Genomic DNA, 11,180 nt, shown 5'->3' on the forward strand with positions numbered 1-11,180 from the left:
TCACTTTTCTCTCTCCTTCATTATTATTATTTCTATTTCCCAAAAACTTTCTTCTCTTCTACCCACGCCCCCTTCTCTCTCTCCTCTTTCTCTTTCTTCTTCTATCAGTACCATTGTCGGATTCCAGTGCGAACAAGCCGACCAAGAGTGAGAGAGTGAGATCGAGAGCGAGAGAGCGAGAGGTTTTTCTTTGTCTTGTTTTAATTTTGAGGTCCAATAATGGAGTCACAAAGAGGAAGTTGAAGAAATTAAAAAATCAAGAGGGAGAAGGGGAGAGGAAGAATAGCAGAAATTAGGGTAAAAAATAAATGGAAGAGAGAAGAGAAATAAGGATAAAAAATCATAAAAGAGAGGGAGGGGAGAAGATGAAAAAAGGGGAGAGAAAAGAAAATTTTCGGGGAATGAGGTAGATTGAGGAGGGAGGAGCAAGAGAGAGGAGGGGAACGAGGAGAGAGGGAGTAAGAGAGAGGAGAGGGTTAGAAAAGTAATTTAGTATTCATTGAAAACCCATGTTTTCTGAAGGGGATTAGAAATCAATACTCTATTTTTAAAATGTCTACTCATCTAAATTTCTCATAGTTTTGTTGAAAATTAACAAATATTATATTATTGTGGAGATATATCGATTAGTCCGACGGTTTTATCTCTAAAATACAACTTTTATAAGAAGAAGAAACAAATGAAAAGGAAAACTCTTGAGAAAGGAGAAGGACGAAGTCCGGGCGGCTCCTTGACTTTGAATTGAACATTTCAACTAAAAGCACACAGCAAACACAATAACTCTGACTTTGAAATTTCAACTTTCCACAACAAAACGCGTAACCACAACACAATAAATAGATGGTGCTGCCATTTCCATTGCCAAACTCCATTTTCATTACCACACAACGCTGAACATTATTCAGACAGCTTTCAAGATGATGCCCAACAACTTTGTACCCTCAATCTTTGCCTCTCTTCTCTTCTTCTCCTTGGTAAGTTTCTTTTCTTTATCCTTTAACTATATAGCTTTCCAATTTGTGCCCACATTGTTAATTTTTAACTTTTGGAATTCGACCTGAATTTCAGATCATCGGAACCACTTTGGCGGCTCGCAATCTGAATGAGAATGTGTTGGAATGGGTGAAGAGAGACCATCGCCGTTTTCTCCGCGCTGTAATTCACGTCTCCGATCTTGACGACTCTGTTAGGTATGTGTCAAACATCACATTGTGAAAAGATAAAAAACCTAACAAAAGGTCCACAATAATATACATAACTCCTGTTGTTTTGCAATTTTGTGTCTAAATCAGAATGGGTTGCCTCGAAATTTTAAAATGCATGCAGATTTTACACGCAAGGCTTTGGAATGAAAGTTGTGAAGAGAAGAAACTTTCCAGATCGACAGTACAGAGACGCCCTCGTTGGGTTTGGCCCCGAAAACACACACTTTTTGCTAGAACTAAGACAACGTGAGCAAACCCACAAGCATCTTACACTGTTGAATCTCGACTTTCCAAAGCTCATTCTTGTATTGTGTTTCCAAATTTCAGGACATGATTCGAACAACGTGTTCATTGGGACAGAGTTTGGGCACTTCGGAATTGCCACTCAAGATGTGGGTATTTTAGTTCAGTCAGAGTCGGGCAATTTCTCGTACAGTTTGTGTGCATGAAAAAAGTACTGTCTAGTTTATTCAATGGATTGCAAATTGGAACTTGCAGGTCTACAAATCCTTGGAGAAAGCTCGAGTAAATGGCGCAGTGGTGATCCATGAACCCCAAAAAGTTAACAATACCATTTTTGCATTGGTGCAAGATCGCGATGGTTATAAGTTTAAGCTCATTCAAAGGCCCCCAACAGCTGATCCTCTATGTGAAGTTATGCTTCGTGTAGAAGATTTGAATCGCTCCGTTAACTTCTATGCAAAGGTTCGTTACATGCACATTTAATATCCATAAATACTACAATCAATTATGTTTTTGTCTGCCTACTCTTAAAAAGTACTAATTTGATGCTTATTTGTAGAATTTGAATACAAAATTTACGCACTAACAGTAACTTTTAATACAAATGGATGTCATGCTAAACAGTCACTTTTCTAAACTAAAAATAATAAAATGTACCTAGTATAATAATTAAAATGAATAAAGATCAAAATATACCTTACAAATGAATTAACGGTAACACATTTAAATTTAAATTACAAAGTACATATACATGTTTTTTTTTTTTTTTGTAAAGAAGTTGTTTTATTTTGACTTATTTTACCCTCAAATTTCAGTGAAAGTGTGAAGAAAATTATCAAATTTTCAAATCAACAAGTAATTGTTTTTTGTTGCTACAACTAAATGCAGGCATTGGGGATGAAGCTCTTTAAGAGGCAAAACAATTCGAAGGGACAGGTAAAATAGTTTTTTTGTTTTTATTTTTTTACTTTTTTACTTTTTTAATGATCAACAACAATTAATTAACCATGTCATTTCCAATTAATAAAAGTTTAGATTATCGAGATTTCAATGCTAAGTTGCTAAAACTTATTAGAATTTAGATTTTTTTCTTATTATGATTTTTTAAATTATTGTTGTTATTATTTTCTTGGGCAGTTTGCTTCAGGTACTTTGGGTTATGGAACAGACCAAAGTAAAACAACAGTGTTACAATTTGAAAAAAGAAACAATATCTCTCGCGATGATGGACGAGATGGCTACTCAATGGTAAGCCCCAAATTAAACTATATATAAATTGAAATAAAAGAAAATAGAGAGAAAAGTTCCTTAATTAGTCAATTTTTGTGTGAATAACTAGAGTTTAAGAATAAAAGTAAAAATTTGAAAAGCAAGGATATTAATATCTTTATTTTAATTTTCAGCTCTATATTAGTACGGATAATGTAAACAAGAGTGCTGAAGCAGCAAAAGTGGTAATTAAACAGCTCGGCGGTAACCTAATCATCGAACCAGGTTTATTACCCTCTATCAATGTCAAAATAACTGGTTTCAGTGACCCAGACAACTGGATAATGGTAACTACATCTACTTTACTTTCTAAATTTGTGTTTTTTTTTGCTTAAGATAGTATCAGAGTTCGGAAGTATTGTGTTCAAAGTCCTGCATTGTTGTCTTCTCTCCGTTTATTATGATTTTCACTTGTTGGATCTGAGTGAATTAAATTTACGTAATCCATCCGCTTAAGTTTTTTTTGGTTGAGTGGTGGTTTATTCATCCTTAACACTATTTGATTTCAATTCAGCTTTTATACCCCCTAATGTGCACATATTTGATTCAATTTTCTAAAATTCTTATACCGTTATTTTTTTTTTCCAGATTATGGTGGACAACAAGGATTATCGAAGAGGAACACTTTAGAGGGAAAAATAAAAGATGAAAATTCCCAAATTTCTGAAAGATTGAGAGTCTCTGCTTGAATTGGGCATGTCTTTATTATAATAACCTACTACGTTATTATTTTTATGTTATAGTTATTGAATTTTTTTTTAAATAGTTGTTGATCTTCTGTTTAAGTGAATGCAATAAAGTTGAATGAAACCATTTTTTTTTAATCAATTTCTTTTGTCTAGAAGGGTAATTTCTACCTATTTAGTCCGTCTCATTTTATTTATTATTATTTTTATCTCATGCTATTTCTCTTTTACATTGTAATAATTTGTTTTAGATGACGGTGAAATATTGTCAAAAACACATATTTTGAGGTATCTTTTCCATCATTGTGGTGACTATCAAAGAAATAGATTAAAATGGCATTACAACAAAAAGTCGTCATTAATAAATTAACTATGATGGTTAAAAGCCATTAAAAAATAGAAAAAAAATCAATAAAAATTTAATAAAGATAGTTTATTAAACGTCACGAAAAACCTTTATAATTAGTTTGTCTGTGAAGAAAAATTTGATAATGTTAGTGTGTTACTATTTAACAATATGTTAACTATGACAATTTTTTTTTTTTCACTCTGAGTCAGAGAATGTCATTCACGCCCTCTTTTATTGTAGTCGATCAAGGAAAATTTGTGGCCCTAATATACTTCATGTTGGTCACTCTTCGTTTGCTGACCTATGACATAAGCTTTTTGGTCCTCGAAGTTGTGTGGACAAGGATCTCGCTGCTGTTTTGTCCTGGGCAGTTTCGAACGATCGGAATCAGATTGTTCACGGGAAACAAATTCCAATTTTATCATAAAAGTGTGCTTGGATTACCTCTTATGCTGAGAAGGCTCGTTCGGCTATAATTTCTTCCAACCCAATTTCGTTGCCTCGTTGTGGGTCGCATCGAAGGGTCGAAAATCTTTGGATTCCCCCCCTCTGCCGACTCGATTCTCCTCAACGTAGACATGGCCTGCGGTGGGCAACAATCAGGAACAAGTCTGGGGGCGATAATTAGGGATCCGTAGGGAAACATTTTGCCTGTCCAATCCCTTTTCATTATCGTCTCCGTCAACCCTCTTCTCGCTGAAATTCTTGCAATTCTTGAGGGCCTTCGATTTGTTCACTCTCTCAGTCACCACAAAATTCGTGTTCACTCCGCTTATCAAAAATCAATCTCCTTCCCTAGGTCTGGAAGGTGTTTGGCTCCATGATATCAATCTATTGGCCAATATTCACCATGGTTTCGATGCCGTTCATGTCCCAGGGGAGTTCAACCGCCCGGTCGATTGGTTAGCAAAGCAGAGTGTTGGTACCAAGGTTTCTTGTTCTTGGCTTGGAAATTTTCCCCCACGATCCATTTCCTTACCCATCAGGAAATGCTATCTTTCGTAGCTCATGTGACCAGTTCTCTTTAATGAAGTTCCTTTTGTTGGATAAATATATGCTGTATATATGAACTGTGTAATACTGACAAACAGATTACAACGTAACTGGCTACAAACGATATAAATTTGAACAACTTGATGAACACCAAAACTTGATAAAAAATAGTCGAGGCACGCTTCAATAGCGCTGACCTGAAGACAATTATTCGCTCTGCACAAGTTGCTAGCAGACTACAACGATCGTCTCAGCAGGATACAACGACTAACTCCGATAGAACTGCAACCTCAAACTACTCGGATCTGGCATAACTCTTAGATACTTGCTCTCAACAAAAACAAGAAGAACAACTCAAAAGAAGAGAGAATTCTTGTGGTATGCTTGGATGTCTCAAAATGAACAAAATCACAACTATATATAGTTCTCCATAACAAGTAACATCTCACAAGCATCTTTAACACATATAAAGTTACAATTGTAACTTTAACAAAATAAAGAAAAAACTTCTTATTTGAAGTATAACTTCAAGTTTAACAACGTGTAACTTTAATAAAATAAAGTTGTTAAAGTTACATAACACAAAATTGAAACAAAAACAACTTCATGAAATAAATAATGAAATTGTTACAAATTGTAAAATAAGTTTCAAATTCTTAATATACAAATTTAATTTTTGGATGTTAAATTTGTATACTCAACGGTTTTCTCATTTTCTTTCACATATTAAACATCCAACAATCCCCCACATGAAAGAAAGTGAGACAGACAAAACACGACCAAGACGTTGAGAGCAAATAGATAAGTTATGGATCAGGAGAGGTGTCTTTTGGACTTGAACCTTCCTTAGTGAATATTTATCAAATTTACCGAAGAAATAGTGAGAACTAGCTCTGGAACTATCCTTCTCATGATAAATTAAGACAACAGATATCACACATAACTTATCTTGTATCTTTGAGTTCTATACGGTTGTGTCCATTTTGGTCCTGGACAAGATCCTGAATTCATGAGAGCTTTAGAGAACATAAGTCATTTGAAAAGTTCTCATAGAACCGACTCAATTCTACTCTCACATAGGTGATATTGATTAAGAGTATTCTGCCACTACTCCTCTTATAATCAAGATATCAATATGACCTTAACATCAACAGATCACACACATAACATCATAGACATGGGATGAAACTGTAAGTTTTTTTTAGTGTGTCAACTATGAATTATCCAGCCAGTTTGCCTATTGAACCTAGATCTTGGGATCTCCAGTCAACTAGGTTAGGTTACCACCAGATATTTCATTTCATAGGCTTTAGCCCCATTTCCCTCGATGTATGAGCAACTTGCTCTCTTGACAATCCTTTCGTCAAAGGATCTGCAACATTCTCTTTTGATTTTACATAATCAATGGAAATTATTCCATTAGAGAGCAATTGCCTGATAGAATTATGCATGCGTCTTATGTGTCATGACTTCCCATTGTAGACATTATTCTTAGCTCTCATTGAGGTTGCTAAGCTGTCACAATAAATACATATGGCACTTACAGGCTTCGGCCACGATGGAATATCTTCAAGAAAATTTCGAAGCCATTCTGCTTCTTCTCCAGCTTTATCAAGAGTTATAAACTCTAATTCCATAGTAGACCGTGCTATACACGTCTGTTTTGAAGATTTCCATGACACAGCTGCTCCACCTAAGGTAAATATATACCCACTGGTTGACTTAGTCTCCATGCTATCAGAGAGCCAGTTAGCATCACTAAATCCTTCCAGTACAGATGGATATTTCGTATAATGCAATCCATAGTCCAAAGTGTACTTCAAGTACTTTAAAACTCTGACTAACGCATTTCCATGATCATGCCCGGGATTGCTAGTGTATCTTGCCAATCTTCCTATCGAATAGGCAATATCAGGTCTTGTACAATTCATTATGTACATTAAACTACCCACAACTCTAGAGTATTCTAGAGAAGATACACCTTCACCATTATTCTTCTTCAACTTACAATTTGGATCAAATGGAGTAACTACTGGCTTACTCTCAAAATGGCCAAATTTTCTCAATACTTTCTCTATGTAATGAGATTGAGAAAGTATATATCCATTTGAACTTCTTGTTATTTTAATTCCAAGGATAACATCAGCAAGACCAAGGTCTTTCATATCAAAGTTGGAATTCAACATCTTTTTAGTGGAATCAATGACACTTCTAGTTGTGCCCATTATCAACATATCATCCACATATAAGCAAACAATGATGCAATCTTGATCTATGGTTTTAACATAGACACATTTATCACACTCATTTATCTTAAATCCATTAGATAACATAATGTGATCAAACTTCTCATGCCATTGTTTGGGTGCTTGTTTCAACCCATATAGAGACTTGACAAGTTTACAAACCTTATTTTCAAGTCCTTTTACAACAAACCCTTCAGGTTGTTCCATATATATTTCTTCATCTAAATCTCCATTTAAAAATGCAGTTTTTACATCCATTTGGTGTATTTCCAAATTTTGTAAAGCTGCTGTAGCAATTAACATCCTTATAGATGTAATCCTCGTCACTGGAGAATAGGTATCAAAGAAATCTAGCTCTTCTTTCTGACGATAGCCTTTAGCTACTAAACAGGCTTTATATTTTTCAATAGTGTCATCAGCCTTTAGCTTTCTTTTGAAAATCCATTTACTTCCAATTGGTTTACTCCCAGGAGGTAAATCAACCAATATCTAGGTATTGTTTTGCAAAATGGACTCTATCTCACTATTGATAGCTTCTCTCCAATAAGGTGCATCTGGAAATAACACAGCTTCTTGAAAATTTTGAGGCTCCCCATCTATCATATATGTTATGAAATCAGGTCCAAAGAAAGTAGCTTTCTTAGCTCTTTTGCTTCTTCTAGGCTCGATCTCAGTTTCCTGATCGTTTTGACCTTTCGAAGAGCTAGCCTCATGATTTCTTTTGGTACCATTACCTTTCAGTATTTCTTCTTTAAAAAGAAATATATCCTCAAAGAATTCAGCTTCAATAGATTTCATGACAGTATTATGATTTATATCAGGTATTTCTGATTTAATCACCAAGAATCTATAAGCAGCACTATTCATAGCATAGCCTATAAAGACACAATCAACTGTCTTAGGTCCAAGTTTTGTCCTTTTTGGTAAAGGAACTTGTACCTTTGCCAAACACCCCCACACTTTCAGTATTTTATACGAGGGTAACTTCTTTTTCCACACTTCATAAGGTGACTTATTAGTCTTCTTATGTGGAATTTTATTTAAGATAAAATTTGCTGTAAGCAAAGTCTCCCCCCACAAATTATGGGGTAAACCCGAGCTATTTAACATGCAATTAACCATGTCCTTCAAAGTTCGGTTCTTTCTTTCAGCTACACCATTTTGTTGTGGTGTATAAGGTGCTGTAGTTTGATGGATTATACCATTAACTTCACAAAATTCAGAAAGTGATGATGATTCATATTCACCACCTCTATCTGATCTAAGCACTTTTATTTTTCTCTCAAGTTGATTTTCAACTTCTGCCTTATATGTTTTGAAAACATCTAAGGTCTCATATTTACTATGTAATAAATATACATAGCAATATTTACTACAATCATCAATGAATGTGACAAAGTATCTCTTACCACCTCTTGTGGGAATACTTTTCAAATCACATACATCATTGTGGATTAAATCAAGTAACTCATTACTTCTTTCCACAGACGAAAATGACTTTCTAGAAAACTTTGATTCAACACAAACTTCACATTTGTGTCTATTATCAATGTTAAAATTAGGCAATATAATAGTCCTACACTTACCATTCTTTGTAAAGAATGATAATTGACATGCCCTACCCTAGAATGTCATACATCACACAACTCAACAATATAAGCAGAAGAGTTGTTATTATTATTGTTGTTCTTGGGCACTTGTGCCAATACATTCAATTTGAACATGCCATCATTTAGATAACCCTTTCCCACATACATACCCCCCTTAGTCAGAATAAACTTATCTGACTCAAATACAAGCTTGAACCCATTTTTGTTGAGTAGGGTTCCTGACACAAGATTCTTTCTAATCTCTGGCACATGCCACACATCAGTGAGGGTAAGTATCTTTCCAGAAGTCCATTTCAGTAGGACTTTTCCTCTGCCTACCACTGAGGTTGTTGAAGCGTTTCCCATGTACAGTTTATCACTGCCATCTAGATTCTCATAAGTGGTGAATAGTGATTTATCCCCACAAACGTGCCTATTAGCACCAGTATCAATCCACCAACCTTTGGTGTCAGAGGCCATATTTACCTCAGAGATGACAGCAATTAAATTGTCATCTTCGACAGTGTTGGTCTGGTTGTTGGAGCTTTGTCCCTTCTTGTGTCTACAATTTGCAGTTATATGGCCACTCTTGCCACAAACCCAGCAGATTGCACGAATGCGCTTGTTAGCGTCATTCCTTGGCCCAAGATTCACATTCTTTGTCTTGGCTTTATTCTTCTTGGGATGACGCCTTGAGGCTTCAGCAATATGGGCATTAGCTTCAACTTTACGTGGCTCTTTGTCTCCCTTTCTGTTGTCCTCTTCAATGTAGAGTTTCACAGTAAGATTCTCCATGGACAACTCCTTTCGCTTGTGTTTGAGATAACATTTGAATTCTCTCCAAGCAGGAGGCAATTTCTCAATCACAGCAGCAACTTGGAATGGTTCATTAATAACCAATCCTTCACTTTGCAAATCACTGATGATAATTTGCAATTCTTCCAACTGGTTGACTACCAACTTGGTATCAACCATTTTATAATCTAAGAATTTTCCAACAAGGAATTTCTTAGTACCAGCATCTTCCAGCTTATACTTCTTGTCTAATGCCTCCCACAATTGCCTTGAAGTATCAAAGGCATTGCAGTAGACATTATACAAGGTATCATCAGCAACTCATGATATAGTTGCGACATAGAAAATCTGAATGCAACCATGCTTGCTTGGCAGCCTCAGTTTCAGGAGTGATTGCTTCTATGGGAGTAGTTGGGCAAACCTCCTTTAGGATGTGAGCAAGATTTAGGGCAGTGAGGTAGAAGATCATCTTCTGTTGCCATCTTTTGAAGCTTCCTCCCTTGAAGTTCTCTGGTTTTTCTGCATGTGATTTGACAATGGTCGATCCCATTATCGTAGGAGCATTGGCATAAGTGTTTGCAGCCATCGACTAGTTATCTTCAGAATGTTGGATAAATATATGCTGTATATATGAACTGTGTAGTACTGACAAACAGATTACAACATAACTGGCTACAAACGATATAAATTTGAACAACTTGATGAACACCAAAACTTGATAAGAAATAGTCGAGACACGCTTCAATAGCGCTGACTTGAAGACAATTATTCGCTCTACACAAGTTGCTAGCAGACTACAGCGATCGTCTCAGCAGGATACAACGACTAACTCCGGTAGAACTGCAACCTCGAACTACTCGAATCTGACATAACTCTTAGATACATGCTCTCAACAAAAACAAGAAGAACAACTCAAAAGAAGAGAGAATTTTTGTGGGAGGAGGAGAATACCCAATTGTGGTATGCTTGGATGTCTCAAAATGAACAAAACCACAACTATATATAGTTGTCCATAACAAGTAACATCTCACAAGCATCTTTAACACATATAAAGTTACAATTGTAACTTTAACAAAATAAAGAAAAAAACTTCTTATTTGAAGTATAACTTCAAGTTTAACATGTAACTTTAACAAAATAAAGTAGTTGTTAAAGTTACATAACACAAAATTGAAACAAAAACAATTTCATGAAATAAATAATGAAATTGTTACAAATGTAAAATAAGTTTCAAATTCTTAATATACAAATTTAATTTTTGGATGTTAAATTTGTATACTCGATTTTCTCACTTTCTTTCACATATTAAACATCCAACACCTTTTTCCCTAAAAAAGAAAACCTGTAACAGTTTTTTGTTCACAATTTTTTTTATGGAAGGCTTCTAATTGTCAAGAAAAAGTTGGTCGATGATAGTTTTGAATTTCACAAAAGGCTTTTAATAACATTGTTTTAGTTTCTCGATTTCTATGATTTTGAGAAAGGTCATAAATAAATAAACAATGATTGTTTAACAACCCATATAATATTTCAATGGAGTAGATTTATCATGAGATTTTTTTTTTCACATCTATTAAAAATTTCTTATACCTATCCATTATAATATCGATTTTAATATAAATATTATCACGCTTAATACGTTTCAGTTATTAAAAAAAAAACAACAACTTTATATAAAATAGAAACCAAGTAGAATCAATCAATTTTACACAAGCTATAACTAAAAATGAGGTAATATAACATATATATTCTGAACAACTCTCAATGGGAAAACTCTAATACCACTTGTTAGAATAATTAAAACT

The 11,180-nt window shown here is 34.7% G+C and overlaps 1 protein-coding gene across 1 annotated transcript; it reads left to right on the plus strand.

Moving 5' to 3' along the window:
• Positions 1-827: 827 nt before the first annotated feature.
• On the plus strand, positions 828-3,545 carry LOC111019033 (lactoylglutathione lyase). The gene is made up of 9 exons (XM_022295319.2): positions 828-974; positions 1,069-1,190; positions 1,327-1,451; positions 1,533-1,597; positions 1,704-1,910; positions 2,337-2,384; positions 2,586-2,696; positions 2,852-3,004; positions 3,306-3,545. Exons 1-9 carry the CDS (start codon positions 918-920, stop codon positions 3,345-3,347), a joined length of 930 nt encoding a protein of 309 aa, XP_022151011.1. The 5' UTR covers positions 828-917; the 3' UTR covers positions 3,348-3,545.
• The last annotated feature ends 7,635 nt before the right edge of the window (positions 3,546-11,180 follow it).

Source organism: Momordica charantia, assembly GCF_013281855.1.
Source record: "Momordica charantia cultivar OHB3-1 chromosome 10 unlocalized genomic scaffold, Mcharantia_2.0 BLBB01000010.1, whole genome shotgun sequence".
NCBI classification, from domain to species: Eukaryota; Viridiplantae; Streptophyta; class Magnoliopsida; order Cucurbitales; family Cucurbitaceae; genus Momordica; species Momordica charantia.

What these genes read in the sequence shown, in the direction of transcription:
- LOC111019033 (XM_022295319.2), top strand. Translation starts at nt 918, where the DNA reads ATGATGCCCAACAACTTTGTACCCTCAATCTTTGCCTCTCTTCTCTTC. An exon ending in GATCTTGACGACTCTGTTAG is followed by an intron (nt 1,191 to 1,326) that starts GTATGTGTCAAA and finishes AAATGCATGCAG; the next exon opens with ATTTTACACGCAAGGCTTTG. An exon ending in AAAACAATTCGAAGGGACAG is followed by an intron (nt 2,385 to 2,585) that starts GTAAAATAGTTT and finishes TTTCTTGGGCAG; the next exon opens with TTTGCTTCAGGTACTTTGGG.